Source organism: Pongo abelii, chromosome X (genome assembly GCF_028885655.2).
Source record: "Pongo abelii isolate AG06213 chromosome X, NHGRI_mPonAbe1-v2.0_pri, whole genome shotgun sequence".
Taxonomy (NCBI): Eukaryota; Metazoa; Chordata; class Mammalia; order Primates; family Hominidae; genus Pongo; species Pongo abelii.
In genome coordinates this window covers 7,328,905-7,348,436 of record NC_072008.2, presented here as the reverse complement: position 1 = coordinate 7,348,436, position 19,532 = coordinate 7,328,905, and the positions used below count along the sequence as shown (strand labels likewise).

The window sequence follows — 19,532 nt, the reverse complement described above, 5'->3', positions numbered from 1 at the left end:
TAAATAAGATTCTGCCTTGTGGCTCCAGTATATTTATTCCTAGAACTAGCTATGTCTGCATTTTCATTTTTTTATTGCTAAAAATCTACCTTTCCAAATATACCAATGTATCACTTGGGGTCTAGAACCTGTGGAAAGCCTGGAATTTGCTAACACAGGAAATCCTATGAGCTATTTTGTTTATTTCAGGGTAGCCTAAAGAAAGATAAGACATCATCCTCCAAAAAAGAAGTGGATACAAATGTTGATGACATCAAAACAGTCACTTATAGAGTGAGATTTTTAGGTCAATGAAACATTACACAAATGTATTGGATATATACATTTAGACCATGATGATTCTTATGGAATAATTTCTTGTAAGGTAGTCATTTTTATGCAGGCAATTCAGACTACATTGAATGGCAGCTGAGCTCAGTAATGGTGTCTAGAGTGATTTGCACCTCAGATAAGAGAGAGTCCAAAAATACATGCTTCTTTGAAAGGTCATGTTAGCTACTCAATTTTTAAATAATTTTATTTAGATTGCTTTGCAAAAGTCATTGCATCTTAGGTAAGAGACATAAAGAGTTTCTGATAAATGCCCATGTAGAAATGGGGACAAGAGAGTTACAGGAGCTAGTGAGAATGGGAATGAATACAGGGGATTAATTTCCATTCAAAGGGACAAATTTAACTATGAATAGTGGGGCGAATTCTCAGCCAAGTTTAAACTATAAAGCCAAACTGGAGGAGATAAGTAAAGTTTGGATTGAAAGTTTGAGAATAAGGTTAATTATTCAGAGCCAGGTTGAGAAAGAGCCCCCAAGAAAGAGTGGCCAGAAATCTGTGCACTTGAGGCTGTCAGTTAGAGCTGGGATAAGCTGGTGTATTAGTCTGTTTTCATGCTGCTGATAAAGACATACCCTGAGACTGGAAAGAAAGAGGTTTAATGGACTTATAGTTCCACATGGCTGGGGAGGCCTCACAATCATGGCAGAAGGCAGGGAGAAGCAAGTCACGTCTTACATGGATGGCGGCAGGCAAAAAGAGAGAGTTTGCGCAGAGAAACTCCCGTTTTTAAAAACATCAGATCTCACGAGACTTATTCACTATCACGAAAACAGCACGGGAAAAACATACCTCCATGATTCAATTATCTCCCACCAGTTTCCTCCCATGACACATGGGAATTGTGGGAGTTACAATGCAAGATGAGATTTGGGTGGGGACACAGCCAACCCATATAATTCCACCTCTGGCCCCTCCAAATCTCATGTCCTTACATTTCAAATCCAATCATGACCTCCCAACAGTCCCCCAAAGTCTCTACTCATTTCAGCATTACCTCAAAAGTCCACAGTCCAAAGTATCACTGAGACAAGGCAAGTCCTTTCCACCTATGAGCCTGTAAAATCAAAAGCAAGTTAGTTACTTTCTAGATACAATGGGGTGCAGGTATTGGGTAAATACAGCCATTCCAAATGGGAGAAATTGACCAAAACAAAGGGGCCAAAGGCTCCATGCAAGTCCAAAATCCAGTGGGGCAGTCAAATCCTAAAGCTCCAAAATGATCTCCTTTGACTCTATGTTTCACATCCAGGTCATGCTGATGCAAGTGGTAGGTTCCCATAGTCTTGGGAAGCTCTGCACCTGTGGCTTTGCAGGGTACAGCCTCTCTCCCAGCTGCTTTCACAGGCTGGCATTGTCTGCGGCTTTTCCAGGTGCATGGTACAAGCTGTCAGTGGATCTACCATTCTGGGGTCTGGAGGACAGTGGCCCTCTTTTCACAGCTCCACTAGGCAGTGTTTCAGTAGGGACTCTGTGTGGGGGCTCTGACCCCATGTTTGCCTTCCACACTGCCCTAGAAGAGGTTCTCCATGAGGGCCCCACTTCTACAGCAAACTTCTGCCTGGGCATCCATGAGTTTCCATACATCTTCTGAGATTTAGGCAGATGTTCCCAAACCTCAATTCTTGACTTCTGTGCCCTTGCAGGCTCAATACCATGTGGAAGCTACCAAGGCTTGGGGCTTCCACCCTCTGAAACCATGGCCAGAGCTCTATGTTAGGCCTTTTCAGCCATGGCTGGAGCAGCTGGGACACAGGGCACCAAGTCCCTAGGCTGCACACCACATGGGAACCCTGGGCTTGGCCCATGAAATCACTATTTCCTCCTAGGCTTTCAGGCCTTGTGATGGGAGGGGTTGCCGTGAAGACCTCTGACATGCCCTGGAGATATTTTTCCCATTGTCTTGGGGATTAACAATCGAATCCTCGTTACTTATGCAAATTTCTGCAGCTGGCTTGAATTTCTCCTCAGAAAATGGGATTTTCTTTTCTATCACATTGTCAGGCTGCAAATTTTCTGAACATTTACACTCTGCTTCCCTTATAAAATGGAATGCCTTTAACAGCACCCAAGTCACATCTTGAATGCTTTGCTGCTTAGAAATTTCTTCTGCCAGATATCCTAAATCATCTCTCTCTAATTCAAAGTTCCGCAAATCTCCAGGGCAGGGGAAAAATGCCACCAGTCTCTTTGCTAAAACATCACAAGAGTCACCTTTGCTCCTGTTCCCAACTAGTTCCTCTTCTCCATCTGAGACCACCTCAGCCTGGATTTCATTGTCTATGCCATTATCAGCATTTTGGTCAAAGTCATTCAACAAGTCTCTAGGGAGTTCCATACTCTCCCATATTTTCCTGTCTTCTTCCAACCCCTCTAAACTGTTGCAACCTCTGCCTGTTACCCAGTTCCAAAGTTGCTTCCACATTTTTGGATTTCTTTTTAGCAGCACCCCACTCTACTGGTACCAATTTATTGTATTAGTTTGTTTTCATGCTGCTGATAAAGACATACCTGAGACTGGGCAATTTACAAAAGGAAGATGTTTATTGGACTTACAGTTCCACGTGGCTGGGAAGGCCTCACAATCATGTTGGAAGATGAAAGGCAAGGAGGAGCAAGTTACATCTTACATGGATGGTGGAAGGCAGAGAGAGAGAGAGCTTATGCAGGGAAACTCCCATTTTTAAAACCATCAGATCTCATGAGACTTATTCACTATTATGAGAACAGCATGGGAAATACCTCTCCCCATGATTCAATTACCTCCCACCAGGTTTCTCCCAGGACACGTGGGAATTGTGGGAGTTACAATTCAAGATGAGATTTCGGTGGCGACACAGCTATGAGCTGGATAGGATAGAGTTGGCCAGAGATTCTGAGCAAAGGAAGGATTTGGAGCAGCGGATGGCTATAGTACACAAGTCCAGGGAGCACTGTTCATATTGCATTAAACGGTGGGCCCCATAGTGGAGTACTGTTCACATACGCAAAGTGAAATAGGCTCATTGGACTTGGGGTGGCATTCTGTTGGGGTTCAGGTTCAAGTCAGATACGAAATGCACATTCTGGATAGAAGAGTACGCTCTATATCTTAGAACCAAGGAAAAGCTGAATGAGTCCACCTAGGTGGCCAGCTTACAGTTCAAGTGTCACCACTCAGTGTGTATGCTTATTATGAGTTAAAACCTTATTTTTTATGTATGTAAGAGTTAATACTACTTTTAGAGCAATTTTACCTTCATAGCAAAACTGTGTGAAAGGTATAGACATTTCCTCTATATCCCTTCCCCAACTCATGCACAGCCTCCCCCATCATCAACTTCATTCACCAGAGCAGTGTATTTGTTACAACTGATGAACCTACATCGACACATCATCATCACCACCATCTACATTAGGGTTCACTCTGGGTGTTGTACATTCTATGGGTTTGGACAAATGTATAATGACATGGATCCACCATTATATAATGTCACACAGGGTAGGTTCACTGTGTTCTACCCTAAAAATCTTCTGTGCTCCACCTATTCACCCCTCCTTCTTCCCCCTGGCAACCACTGATTTGTTTTTTACTGTTCTCATAGTTTTCCCTTTTCCAGAATGTCCCATAGTTGAAATCATACAGTATGAGCCTTTTGAGACTGGCTTCTTTCACTTAGTGATATGCATTTAAGTTTCCTCCATGCCTTCTTGTGGCCTGACAGTTCATTTCTTTTAGGTGCTGAATAATACTCAGTTGTCTGGATGTACCACTCATCTACTCATCCACTCATTTACTGAAGGACATCTTCATTGCTTCCAATTCACAATCGTGAATAAGGTTGCTATAAACATCCGTGGCCACGTTTTTGCATGGAAATAAGTCTTCAACTCCTTTGGGACAACTCCGTTTTTAAGTTGCCTTTACAACCTTGGGCAGAGGAGGAAAAATGGACAGTGAGTGCTGGTCTGGACTAAATGTTGCAGAGATTGAGGGGGACATAACATTCACTGTGCCCAGAGAAGACGACAGATTCCTGCTAAGGTGTCAGGCACCATGCTGTGCACTTTGGATACAAACATGAATAGAAATTGGTCCCTTTCTGAATGAGTTGGCAGTTTAAAACACATCTAGTTGAAATCATCTGTTACAAAAGATATAACAGCAGCAGTGATGGGTTCCAAGGTGGAAGTGAGTTTTATAGAGAGGAGATGATGGAGTTGAGACCTCTAAGATAAACTGTGGTTCATAATTTTGGGACTGTAACTAAGGTATGTAGAGAAGGGAGCATTCAAAGCAGGAAGAGTAGCTGGAATACAGACATGGGAATTTGTCCAACAAGACGAACTAAAGAAAGCGCCATCAACACTCCAGGAATCCATCCTAAAGATGGCATAGAAATTGGACAATTTTGCAATGATGACACTCTAGAGAGTCCATTTTGAATAACTGATGGCAAAAGAAATTTACTTTTTAAAATTAATTAATTAATTTTTTTAGAGACAGGGTCTTAATTTGTTGCCCAGGCTGGAGTTCAGTGGCACAATCTCAGCTCACTGCAACCTCAACCTCCCGGACTCAAGTGATCCTCCTGCCTCAGCCTCCTGAATAGCTGGAACTACAGGTACACGTCAGCACACCAGGCTCATTTTTCTTTTTCTTTTTTTTCTTTTTTTGAGATGTAGTCTTGCTCTGTTGCCCAGGCTGGAGTGCAGTGGTGCAATCTCAGCTCACTGCAACCTCCACCTCCCAAGTAGCTGGGATTAGAGGTGCCTGCCACATTTTTGTACTTTTAGTACATATGGGGTTTCACCATGTTGCCCAGGCTGGTCTTGAACTCCTAGGCTCAAGCCATCTGCCCGCCTCAGCCCCCCAAAGTTTTGGGATTACAGGCATGAACCACCATGCCCAGCCTACTTTATCTTTTTTTAATTGAAGTGGTGGATTTCATTTTTTAAAAAATCAGATACAATTCACATCCCATAATATTTAGCATCTTAACCTGGACAATTCAGTGGTTTTTCTATCACAGAATTGTGCAACCAGCACCAACACCTAATTTCAGAATATTTTCATCCCTGGAAAAGGAAACCCTCTACCCATGAGAGGTTGCTCCTTATCCCTCCTCCCTCCAGCCTCTGGCAAAGGCTATCTCTCCTTTCTGTTCCTATGGGTTTGCCTGTTCTGGACATTTCATATAAATGGATCCCAGATGTTGTGTTTCCTTGTATCAGGCTCTTTTACTGAGCATTATTTTCCACATTTATCCATGTATTATACTTATCAGGGCTTCATTCCCTCAGAGAAAAGATTTCTTTGTACTAGGCAACTCCATATCAGGTCAAACACAGATAAATACACCAGCATTAGGAATGAGGATTTCCTGGAGCTCCAGCCACACTCCGCTCCCTCTGCTCCCTGCTAGAGAACCCACGGGCTGCTGTTTTTCCAGCCACCATTCAGTGGGAGAATACAGGCTTGCACTAGGATAAGCTCAAGGAAAGCTCAAATGCCAACGAGCACACTCTTCTTACTGAGATCCCACCGTTGTTCCCAGGGGATGCAACAAGCCTTTGGCTAATTTCCAGAGTTCTGTAAAAGTTATTTCTGACAACCTTCTCTAGCTTTATTATTGATTTCACAGAGAAGAGAGTTTTTGGAAGTCCTAATTTGCTATGTCAACTTCATCTCCTTTTGATAAGACTTTAACTTTATGAAGTAGATTGTAAAACTGGCCACAGAATCTTCCCTCCTTTGTATGCATGTTCTTTTTTGTTTTTTCTTTTGTTTTTTCTTTTGTTTTGTAATGTGCCTTTGCAGCTACTCCCTTTAAGAGTTGTCTTTATATCTACCCTTGAAGCTGGGCTTAGCCAGGTGACTTGTTTGGGCTCTAGAGCAAGCAGACACAAGCATAGATTTGCAAGGTATCTGCACACTGGGCTGGTCCTCTCTTGCTGATCTTGGAACCACTAGAATTATAGCCTTGAGGATTGGCTGGGCTAGCCTGCTGGAGAATGACAGAACCACATGCAGAGAGGCCCCAGGTGTTCCTGCCTTTCCAGATGAGGCCGTCATAAACCAGGTAGCCCAGTTGTTCATCAACCAATGTCAGATATTGAAGCAGGCCCAGCCAAAGTCATCTAAGAAAAACCACTCAGCTGAACCAAAATGTCAACCCACAAGACCAGCAGTTAAATATGTGGGTATAGCATTAGGCCACTAAGTTTTGAGATGGTTTGACACACAGAAGATACCAATATAGTTTATGTCTTTATTACATTTAACTCCTTTACTATTTACCTTTATGAAAATATATATACTTTGAAGAAACACATTGTCATAGCAATTTATGCAGTATATCATGAAACATTAAAATCCTTATTTTCTGTTCATGGACGACAATCCAAAATTTTAAAATATCATGACCATGATTGTGTTTGAAGATAGATAAAATGGTGACAATTATTGACGCTTGGGAATAAAGTTGTGGGGATTCAATATTACATTCTTTCTACTTTTGTGTTTGTTTGAAATTTTCCACAATAAAATATTTTTCTTAAAAATATGCCCAGCAATTACAATGCACTCTTTCTATCTTGTACTCTATTTGAAAGCACATAGATGAGTTTAAGTTTTAAAATTTAAATTTTCATGTGAGTCTCTCTCAAAAAACATGCCTTAGATTATTTTATTCTAAGTTTTCATTCCAAATTGCTGAGGCTTCAAAGGGCAGATTGAAAGCATTTTCCTTTCAGCAATGAGCACAATGCAATTCCATGCAAATCATAAATGAATGATCTATACTATTATCAAATTTAATATAAAAATGCAAAATGCCAAGAGTCTCCTGTAGCGGTTCATGTCATATTTTAGTGTTTGATGAAACTGTCTTGCTTTTGTAACATCTAAGGTATTGGCAACTAAAATGGACCACAAAGTAATCAGAGAACTGAGTTCCATGCTGAAAAGAACTCTGTTCTTCTGCCAAGATAAAAGAAAATCTAGGGCAATGTTATTAACTCCCTAAATTGGCAATTCCATATTTTATGGTTCAGAAAAATATTCACTGACCAAGCAGGAAATAGCCTAGAGTACTATTTCAATTTGTATTTATCCTTACACACTACAGTTAAGCAGGAGGAAAGATACATCACATGAGTGTTAATATGGTCCTGCTGAAAACATTTTGTAATTGGGTAATCCTCTCTTATTGGCATAATTAAAATGTGTTATGTAAGATAATTGCATTTAATCACAATAATGCCTTAAAATTCAGCCACCTCTGTCTTCACCATCTACCCTTCTCAGACACTAGAGTGACTTTTGTCATGGAACTGAATTCTTTTGTGTTGAAACTTAATCCTCAAAATTGGTGACATAGGGCAATGTGAATTTGCAGAGTCTAATCCTTTTCCATCCATCGTATGCACATTTCTGTGGTTATAGTGCAAAAGGGCGAGATTGGAAGCTTAGCCACAGAGGTTAGTCTCTCGATGTACAACAGAAGGAAAGAGGACAGATCTAACTCCAGGCTTCTTATTAAAGGTTTCAAAATGGATGGGCAGTACTAAGTGTCTTCAGCACTCACAGAGTGCACATTAACATAGCTGCCTGGGCTGAAGCAAAAATAGATTTGTCATTGCCATTATATTCCAGAAAGGGCACCAAGTCATCTAGCTGTTAGGGACACCGCTCATTGCCAAATCTCATTGAAAGATAATCCAAGAGCATTGTCATTTTCTAGAATAAATCTCTGCATCTCCAAAAGGGATTTCTCTTATTTTTAGAAAACTTCTGTGGAGCAGAGAGGCGCCGAGATGAACTTTTGCAGAGAAATATGTATTTTTATGCCATGGTAAGCGATGAGCTGACATTAGATCTCTGCACATTTTAGACATACAAGACAGTGAGGGGTAAGGATCTGAAACTCTGGTTCTTTTCTCTGCCCTGGAGCTTCAATAGTGGTTAGGACGGAATCATTCATCAAGCACTTTCTTATGCATTATCTAAGATAGTTGAAGATAGACTATTACAGGGTAATTGTCACCCTGAGACTGATAGCATGTTGGTTCTCTCACCCTCTATTTTATCTTTAAGATAACTGCATCATAAACAGACGTGGGATGACTAAGGTTTGCCTACGCATCTCCTACTAATCTTTCTCTTGCCTTTCCATTCCCTTCTCCCATTTTGACACAGAAGTCCTTGTCTCAATTGGGGCTGGTAGCTCTCTTCTAAGTGTCATCACTGTTGAATTTAATGAACTTTACACAAAAGGAGCCATTACAATCCTGGAAAAGCTTTAACATTGCTTTGTTGTGATGGAAATAATACAATAAAATTTTAAATGTGCTTCCCCACACAAGTTACCCTTTAAAGCATTGTCATGGAAAATAATAGCACTATATAATTTTTTAAACACCAGAATTCACTCAGCATGACTGGGATGAAAAAAAGGCAAACAATTTAAATGAGAAAGGGTCAAAAGACCATTTACTTGCATTCAAAGCACTAATAAGTAGGATGCACACGAATATTATTGTTCCTACTAGATATTATTTTCACTTTAAAAGGATTGTCAAAAAATTTAACATACAATTAAGTAGGATTAAATATTTTAAACACATTTAAAGTGACATTAAAATGCAGGGCTTGCTATAGTTGTTAAAACAAAGGGATCTGAAGTTGTACAATCCTTCAATTTCCATGTGGCATAAGATGTTACCAAATGAAGTGCCATTCACCTCCCTAAGATTCACTCAGTAAAAGTTAGTAGATGTGTATATTTCTGAAGATACAGTGAATCTCAACATTAGTTTTGTTTTGTTTTTACCTGGCCCAAAGCCATTCTCATTTCTCCTTTCCTCCAACTATCTGAATTATTTTTCCAAGTCTGATTAAGCCTTGGATTTTCCATGGTCCAAAATATCCCAGGATCCTTTAGCTATAAACTCCCTGAGGGATAAAAATGGGAAATGAAATATTTTGCAAAATGTAATACTCATTCCTTTGCAGAAACCGAATGGTAACATAGTTGCTCAAGATGAATGTATCTAGGCTGCAGGAAAAATATCCAAATCTCAGTGGCTTCAGCAACAAAGCTTTCTTTCTTGCTCACACTGTGTATTACTCCTAAGTTATCTGGACTCTGTTTGGTGTCATCTTAACTCTGAGACCACCCGGAGGGAGCAGCCTCTGTGTGGGATGTTGAGAAAGTGCTGGTGACAGATGCTGTAGCTCTGAAGTAGCCTGTGACATGTCTCCTCACAGCTCACGAAGGGCCAGAGTGCAGTCCTACCATGTGTCTGAGCAGCAGAGTAAGCTGGAAACCTTTAGCAGACAGTGTGGTGATGCCCAGAGAACAGTAAACCAACAGATAACCACAAAGCCATGTGCCGTTTTTTCCCTCAATGCAATACATCAACTCTTGGTGAATTTTAGCTCTATTTTAATGATCTGTACACTTGGATTACCCTTTTCACTCCAGAATGTCTCATGTCAATACATTAGTTCATAGATTCATCCATGGGTTTTACAAACCGTACTCCTGTGTCCCTTGCTAGAAAAATCGAGGTAGTCAGTTGTGTCCATTACTTACATATCCATCTATTTTTGCAACATCACTATCTAATGGATATTGCTACATATGGTGGCACAGGTTGTGCACTGCACAAATTTAGAAAATGTTATTCCCACTGCGGATTATGTTAATGCTGCCTCCTGGAGTTGTGCAGTACACAGCATGTGCAGTCATATATGAAGGTCATGAATTTATCTATTTCCTTTTTTATTAACCAAAAGAGCATTCCATAAATCTAAGCATAAAGCAATGTATGTACTGTTTTTTTGTGCCTGGATCCTCATATGTAAGAGGACAATAATAACAGCTATCTAACAGATGCACAGTGAAGATTAAATAGACGAATCCACTGAAGCACTTAGAACCATGTCTGGGATCCATGAGACTCATCAACCACCACCCATATCCCTGCCTGTAACACCTGCATGTGGACCCAGACACTGCCCTCTTCTTCCCTTCAGTTCAATGGGATGTGCTACAGAGCTCACTTTGTCTCTGCCCCTGATGTGACAATGTGAACAGCTCTCCCTGATACAAGCTCTAATGGATGGCCTGTCTGATCCGGCTTTCTCTTAGTAGTTACTGACCCGATGCATTTCCCTTGTCTGATAAAATGCCACCAGTGCCACCAGTGCCCTTTCCTGAATTATTTCAAGCTCTGACTTTCCCCAGCCTTTTCCTATAGTACTTGTCACCTTCATGCACATCAGTCTGAGAGGCACTAGACAAGGGTACTTTCAAACCTTGCTGCAGAATGCCTTCAGATTTTAACACAGAGCCTACACTTTGCATTAACGGCATAGTTTACAACCTGACTTTGAAAGAAAAGCACAAGATGCAAGAATCTCATGAACTAATTAGAAATATTAAACACGAGTTGCATGGTATTATTTCAAAGGTTGCTGAAATAGCGTGGCTTTAAATATTATGTCATTGTTTGATATTTTGCTAAGACTAAGATCTGATCAACAGAACTAAAATATTGCATCTACTAGAGTACTGCACAGGCACTATTTTAAAAAGTATTTCCAAAGTGACAAAGTTGATAGGGAATTCAAATAATATATTATAAAAACGTATTCATTGGAAAATTCAAAATTTTCAAATGCCATTAAAAACAACATCATCTTTCCATATGTATAATATATTTTGAAATCTATTATCCTCATAGAATCCAGTGAAACAAAATACAATATTTCAAAAAGAACCTCAATATTTAGTAATAGTAGTAATAATTATGTTTGTTGCTCAGATTAATCAACTCTGCATTTTCACTCATTTATACTAGAATTGCAGAATCACTTATAATCAATCCTGGGCCACAATTAATTGATGGTAGACTCCACTATATTTTTATCTTTAAGTTTATCTGACTTCCACCTTCACACAGCTGATAGCCTTTAAAGAATTAACGTGCAGGACTTCTATTTAAAACAGTACCAGTAAATCAAAGCATCTTTTTGAAATCCAAAGAACTATCATCTTTTTGAAATCCAAACAACTATCATAAAATGTTTGCAGCTTGCACTGTGCACCTGGAAAAGCCGCAGACACTCCACACCAGCTCATGAAAGCAGCCAGGAGGTAGGCTGTACCCTGCAAAGCCACAGGGGCAGAGCTGCCCAAGGTCATGGGAGCCCACCTCTTGCATCAGCATAACCTGGATGTGAGACATGGAGTCAAAGGAGATGATTTTGGAGCTTTAAGATTTAATGACTGCCCTATTGGATTTCGGACTTGTATGGGGCCGATAACCCCTTTGTTTTGACCAATTTATCCCATTTGGAATGGGTGTGTATTTACCCAATGTCTGTATCCCCATTGTATGTAGGAAGTAACTAACTTGCTTTTGATTTCACAGGCTCATAGGCAGAAGGAACTCACCTTGTCTCAGATGAGACTTTGGACGTGGACTTTTGAGTTAATGCTGGAATGAGTTAAGACTCTGGGGGACTGTTGGGAAGGCATGATTGTGTTTTGAAATGTGAGGACATGAGATTTGGGAGGGGCCAGGGGCAGAATGATATGGTTTGGCTGTGTCCCCACTGAAATCTCATCTTGAATTGTAGTTCCCATAATCACCACATGTCATGGGAGGGACCCAGTGAAAAGTAACTGAATCATCGGGGGTGGTTACCTCCATGTTGTTCTTGTGATAGTGAGTTCTCATGAGATCTGATGGTTTTATAACGGACTTTTCCTCCCCTTTGCTCTGCACTTCTCCTTGCTGCCACCACATGAAGAAGGACGCTTTTGCTTCCCCTTCCATCGTGATTGTAAGTTTCCTGAGGCCTCCCCAGCTCTGTGGAATTGTGAGTCAACTAAATGTCTTTTCTTTATAAATTACCCAGTCTTGAGTATGTCTTTATTAGCAGCATGACAACGGACTAATATATTACCATTCATCCCTTAGGCCCTCCTCTGAGCTCTTATCTCAATTTTCTGTATTCAATGACAACAAGTAGAGTACCCATAGAGCAGCAGTTCCCAAACTTTTTGGCACCAGGGACTAAAGACAATTTTTCCACAAACTGGGGGTGGCAGATGGTTTTGGATGATTCAAATACATTACATATATTGTGCAATTTATTTCTATTATTATTACATTATATAATAAAATAATTATACAACTCACCATAATGTAGGATCAGTGAGAGCCCTGAGCTAGTTTTCCTGCAACTAGACAGTTCCATCTGGGGGTAATAGGAGACAGCGACAGATCATCAGGCATAAGATTCTATAAGGAGCGCACAACCTAGATCCCTCGCATGGGCAGTTTACAATAGGGTTCTTGCTCTTATGAGAATCTAATGTGGCTGCTCATCTGACAGGAGGTGGTGCTCAGGTGGTAACGTGAGTAATGGAGAGAGGCCGTAAATATAGATGAAGCTTTGCTCACTTACCCTCCGCTCACTTCGTGCTTTGTGTCTCAGTTCCTAACAGGCCACGGACTGGTAGTGGTCTGTGGCCTGGGGGTGGGGACTCCCACCCTATATAGAGGATTATGCAGGAAACTTATGGCCAGGCCCGAGTGGCTCATATGGTGCCAACATTACTATAAGGGAAATAGGAAAATATCATCTTGCTCAGCACTCACTGAGATGAATCTGTATATCTGAACCATGAGATAGTTTCTATTCCAAATGTAACAACCATTGGGCCCTGCCCACTGGAGAATATGCATATCTTTGTAAATATGGTACTTTATGTATTTATTTTTGCACCCATTGTTAAATTAGTATAAATATTGACAAGCAATTCAAAGTACCTATTTATAAAAATATGTTCATTAACAATTTTACCTTTAGAAAAACACTACAATCCCCATGTATAATTTAGTTTGAAACCTTAGATCCTCATATGCTCAGTGAAGCAAATTTTATATCCCAGACCTCAATATAAAAGTGACTGTGTTTGCTTATTGTGTAAAGTGTATGTAAGAAATTATACAATTTGCTACTTTGAAGATGTGATGTGTTTGCCAGGTAAGATAAACTTACCATGGCCAGGCGCAGTGGCTCACACCTGTAATCCCAGCACTTTGGGAGGCCAGGGTGGGTGGACCACCTGAGGTCAGGAGTTTGAGACCAGCCTGGCCAACATGATGAAACCCCATTTCTACTAAAAAATACAAAAATTAGCCAGGTGTGGTGGTGCACACCTATACTCCTAGCGACTTGGGAGGCTGAGGTGGGAGAATCGCTTGAACCCAGAAGGTGGAGTTTGCAGTGAGCCAAGATTACGCCACTGCACTCCAGCCTGAGCGACAGAGTGAGACTCTGTGGGAAAAAAAAAAAAAAAAAAAAAAAGATACACTTACCAAAAAATCCTTTAGAGGATTTGAACTTAATGAGTAGAACCGTTCTCAGATGAACCCCCAAATTTGAGGGTCTCCTATATGGAAGGCCCATGAAGTTCTTAGAAAACTGATACATAGTTACATGGCGATGTTTCCTTTTCAGAAAGACGGGTAGTTTTTAAGCTGCTTGCATTCTAACAAGGAAAGCTGATGTTTCCTTCATTGGAAAGGCTCCCATTAAAATAATACTCAACAAAGTAAAATATTGGTATATTACAATTACTTTATTCAGATCTATTACACAAAGAGATGGTATTAAGCAACATTGGCTTGAGTGATATCTTGCAACACAGAACAGGTTCACGGTGTCGGAAAACCAAGAATGCTCAGGGCCTCAGAAAGCTGAGCTCTAAAGACCCTGCATAGTCATGCTGTCCCAATAGGTTTCATGTTGTCATGGATGATGTCAAAGAAAAAAATTTTTCAATGCTACCTATTAAAGCACAGTAAGACTTTATTCAGGACCATCATGATGGGTGCAGGGACCACAGCAATGGGAACTTGTAGTAGGGGAGAGAGACTGGACTCAGCTCTGAATACACCATGGAAAACTGGGGATTTATAGACAGGGAACAGGGTGAGGGGCAGTAGATGGAAGATTACCAAGAGGAAATATCAGGGAGCATTCAGCTAAACCGACCAAACAGGATTCTAGCTGAAGGCGGGCCAGGTGACCAGACATCACCTGGGGGATGGTGGAGGCTGAGGAGCCTGATCAGATACTGAGGTTGAACAGATATGGAGGGTTAGGTGTTCTTGCTAAACTGACTTAACAGACTTCTTGCCAAAACTGGATTTTACAAGGAAGTGCCCAGATTGGGCCTGGGAGAAGGTTGAGGAGCCTGGCTAAAGTTTGGCCAAGGGGAGAATCTTCGTCCATGAAGCCTCAGATGGATGTGAGGTCCGTAGAGGTCAGACAGCTATGATTTAAGAGGTTTTGAGCATTTGCATCACACATCCCATTCTCTGGGCATTAAAGAGAAGGCAACAAGGCTTTAGCTTTTAGAAGTCTCCATGTAATCAACACCTTTCCTCCCAGGCATGTCGGCTCCCTATGGCCACGCAGTTGCCAGCAGCCTCTTTACGGACACTTTTTGTCATTTTATGAGAATAGCTCGATCGAATGAGAGCCGATCCTAGTCCCAATACCATGCCCTTCTCACTCCAACTTCTTACTGCTTCGGGGTTTGTTCTGATACTGGTTTGGTTTTCTGAAGGAATCCGGTTGAAACAAAGAGAAGAGAGAATAATACTTTTCAAATCAAATTTCTGCCCCACGTATTTGTAGAGCAAAGCAGCTGCTTCACCAGGGTAGGATACCTTCCCCAGGGCCCAGTAAGACTTGCATGGGCCACAAAGGCAAAACATATTAAATATATTTTAATATATAAATATATAAAGTAAAAACATATTAACATACTATTTTATGACTATGTTGGTGCAAATACCAATATGATTTCCAATCCCCAATGTTCATTTTCTTTTCTTCTGATTATAAAATAAATTAAAACATTTTTGTAGGCCCCTAAAAAGGCCTTAGAGAGTGTGCCTTATGGGTAATAATCGGGCCTTTTCCCACTCTCAGATCATGGAGGTTGGAGCTATTTTATGTCTTATTCTTCTCTGCATTTCTCAGCCTCTCTCTTGAGCTAAGAAAGTTGGTGAATCTTTGCAGAACTGGAACTTGTATTCCCCATTGCTTGACATCAAGTTGGAAATGTAGTAAACATTCCCCACATTGTTGAATTGAGTCACGATAGAAAGCAGGGTATTAGCGCACAGCATTTTTAATTGCCAAGGAAAATTTTATTTTAACTTTGCATTAACATATTCTAAATAATCCTTTCACTTAATGCAATCAGATTCCTGTGACAAGCCAAATACTTGTTTTTGTGTGTGTGTGTTTTTCCCCTCCACTTTTCATTGTATGCCCTTCAGAAAAATCTGAGAAGTGGGCTTCCATTTTTGAAAAACAGGACTTCCTTAGTACCATAGATACGTAGATTGCAATTTTGCTTTTCCTGCAGCATTACCGACCTTGTGAAATGATGTCTATGTATACATCATTAACCTATTTGCTTAACTTTTAATATCTAGTAATGCTAGAAATACAAGAATTTTTTAAAAGAATTTGCTTAAAGCTTCAAAACTCACTAAGGTTTGGATATGCAACTCCACAGGTAATATGAATGAGATGCTTTGTAAACAAGCAGCCATGCCTTACAGCTCTGCAACAAAGAAGCAAACAAACAAACAACAAAACTATGCCTTAAAGAAGGTTTGTGAGGTTTCTCCTGGACAAAAGAATTCCAATTTCCTGTTTTACATTCAAATCAAAACGTTCAGATGGTAAATGGTTTGAAATTTAAGATGACTATAGTTACCACAAATCAACCTGATTTCCAAATGTCCTGAAATGTGATCTCAATTATTTTGAGGCACTTTTAAACTCAATATATTTGCATCTAGAGATATACTTCATCCTTCATTTGCTGTTGACATTTTACAGGTTAAATAACTGGTTCTAGACACAAATAGGCATTCATATAATCTATAAAGGCTCTTCAAGTTATTTAATCCTGCAGCATTCCCACATCATCAAGTGTTTTCAGAAAGTCTTACTTGCATTGAATATGTTAGACTTTGAGTAAACATTGTCATCTTATAGGATAAGTTTATAATAGTGCCTTTAAATAGTTTCCACATGACAGCATCAGTAGCAATCCTAACACATAATCAGTAAGCTAGTACCCTCTCTAATAAGAATGTTTTCTAAAGCAAGAATACAGATTATCCCACAATTTCTGGAACGAGAAATCCACGTTAAAAGGAAGAATCTTGTATGCTTTTCAGCTTTCAACAATTCTGGAGTTAGGGGGTAGGAATCACTTCTTTCTTCTTTTTCTTTCTTTCTTTTTCTTTTTTTTTTTTTTTTTTAGAAAGAGAAGCAAAATTAACGTCTGAAATAGAAGAACTTAAAGGGCAAGTGGGGAAATGCTGTTGAATCCTCCCAGCCCAACAGTATGCCCTTCTTGCTCCAGCTTCCCAGGGTTGTGGGTAGGGATAGAGAAATTACAGCCAACTTTCAGAAAGCCCAAGTCATGGCTAACATTCTCTATAAACCGCTGTGTGGGTTACAGCTGTTCCATTCATGGACACTGTCTTGGAATTGAGCAAACTCTGGGCAAATAGAAGGTGGTCAGACAAGTCCACAAAAGAGATGAATGCATAAGCAGGTGGATGGCAGCTTCTCTCGATTTTGCCATAAAGGAATCCAATCACATTGTTGGGGAAAGTCTTATATCTGAAGAAATGATTGCACTTTACATTCCATAGGAGCCTTTCCTCAGGATGGGCTGGTGGTTTAGACTTTGAAACTATCTCCAGCTGTGCCACTACGAGGCCCTCTCCCAGGCGATCAGTTGCACATTTTCCCTGATTTACGGGGGCTTGGGGGAAACGGGATGAAAACAAAATCATGCATCTCATTGTGGATTGGAAGCACAGAAATTTCTCAGCCACAAAACTTGCATACATGACTGTTCTCTGATGACTAACTAGAACTAAAGGAAATTATGCTTATGTGTATAGATCATGGATTGCTTGTGAGCGATTTTTGTTCCCCTCCAAATATCAGAGACTTTCTAGGCCAATGATTCTGAATTACATTGGAAGAGATTCCGTGAACCACAGCATCTCCACAGTGGGCTTTTAATTCAGAACTTCCATTCCCCAAAGAAAACAGTGGAATCCAAGAATTATACTACAAATTATGGAATGGAAAGCAGTTCAGGAGAGATTTGCTTTGGGATCATTATTACTATAAAATTTTGCAAAAAATCGTTGTGCAAAGAAATCTATTTGTGAGCTTCTACTGTATTTACTTAAATAGTAATACACTTCTAGGTCCCTATTTTAGACATCTTAACCCTCTTGAGGAAAGAATATACTGTGTGTGTGTGTGTGTGTATGTATGCATAACTATATATATGATGAAGAGCAAGCATTTGATATGTGTTTTAACTAATACCAGTAATAATGACTTGCCTTCCAATAACCAAAGTGGAACTTACCATCATCTATTATTCCTAAAGAAGATCTTTCATTCACCTTAAAGTTACTTATGTTTAGATGACTAAACTCTTTTTTATGTGATTGCCTTTTTATTATGCTGGTTATCGCATCACTTCAGATTAGAGAGTAAATGGTAACTTATACTGTTGACATAGGTATTTGCTGAGGGGTGAGTTAAGGTACCTCCTGCACCTTTCTGTTTGAAGATCGCCTTCTGCACCTTTTTGTCATCTGCTTGCACTGGTGTGCCTTGTGAATGCCCCTCTATTCATTCTATTTCCATGAGTCCTACCATCTTCCTGTCTGTGTACTACAGACCTTATCCCCCTCACCCCTCCAGTTGAATAGCTGTTGAGCTCTGGCCCAAGCCTTCAGGTGATAAAATGGAGAATCAGTCCAAATCCAAGGTGTAGATGGAGTTATGTTTCCCCAGTGCCACTCTCAGGCATGTGTTTGTAGTGAAGATGGCGAGCTTTGCCACATGCATCTGTCTGGTCCCCAGGCACTGCTAGCGGCTCAGTCTTTTATCCTGTTTTTCTCTGTCACACTGGCAAGACAGGCCAGTGGAAGGACAGCACAGCTGAAGCCAGGGCTTCCAAACAAAGTTGTTCCATGAAAACTGATCGGGCACCTCTGGCAGGGTCTGGGTGTGTCTGTCCACAGCTTTCTGTATGACTTTGAGGATTTCATAAAACCGGGGCTCGGTTGCTGGAGTTAACGGGTTTCTCTCTCTGGGATCTTTGGAAATATCAAAGAGTAAAGGTGGGTCGTGATGGGTGACGTAACTCCCAAAACAGAAGCACACGTGTGTGGCAAAGCATCCGTTGGAACCCACGGGGTTGAAGTTGGGGGTGAAGAAAAAGGCCTTCCAGATGGACGTGCCTGTGGTTTAAAAGGATGGAAACGGCATTAGGTATGAAGCATCCTTGTATGTACCACAAATGAAAAAGTGATGCGGAAATTATGCTGCCATGTGCTTTAAGAAGGTGAAGATATCATAAGGCTGCAGACACAATGTTAACACGTACAGGAGAGATTATGAAGCCACACGTAGACACCCACACACACAGCCAGCAGGAACAGCGTCAAACTTGGTAGGACCGCAGTTAACAGTTTATTTTCTCAGTTTTCAGAAAGTCCAAAAAACGTCGAATCAAGAATTAAATGAACTTTGGGAGGCCGAGACGGATAGACCACTTGAGGTCAGGAGTTCGAGACCAGCCTGGCCAACATGGCGAAACCCCATTTCTGCTAAAAAATACAAAAATTAGCCAGGTATTGTGGCAGGTCCCTGTAATCCCAGCTACTCAGGAAGCTGAGGCAAAAGAATCACTTGAACCCAGGAGGTGGTGGGTGCAGTGAGCTGAGATTGTGCCACTGCACTCCAGCCTGGGTGACAGAATGAGACTCTGTCTCAAAAAAAAAAAAAAAAAAAAAAGAATTAAATGAGGGCCCAGTGCAGTGGCTCATGCCTGTAATCTCAGCACTTTGGGAGGCCGAGGTGGAGGTGGAAGAATCACTTGAGCCTAGGTAGGGGTTTGAGACCAGCCTGGGCAACATAGTGAAAGCCCATCTCTATAAGAAATTAAAAAAAAAAAAAAAAAAAAGGCTGGGTGTGGTGGCACGTGCCTGTAGTCCCGGCTACTCCAGAGGCTAAGGCAGGAGGATTGTGTGAGCCTAGGCAGTTGAAACTGCAGTGAGCTATGAGC

At 40.7% G+C, this 19,532-nt stretch overlaps 1 protein-coding gene across 3 annotated transcripts in view; it reads right to left on the bottom strand.

Annotated features, from left to right (window-relative positions):
- STS (steroid sulfatase) overlaps positions 1 to 19,532 on the bottom strand; it is a 349,033-nt gene that overhangs the window by 128,403 nt on the left and 201,098 nt on the right. The window contains exon 11 of one of the 3 annotated variants that reach the window (XM_054544306.2): positions 4,144 to 4,240. The exons of 1 other annotated variant lie outside the window; for it this stretch is intronic. In XM_054544306.2, coding sequence (XP_054400281.1) covers positions 4,197 to 4,240 — 44 coding nt within the window. In that variant the 3' untranslated portion in view covers positions 4,144 to 4,196. Of the gene's footprint in view, positions 1 to 4,143; positions 4,241 to 13,954; positions 18,706 to 19,532 lie in introns of those variants that run through there. One more of the 3 variants, XM_054544304.2, reaches the window with a different exon arrangement.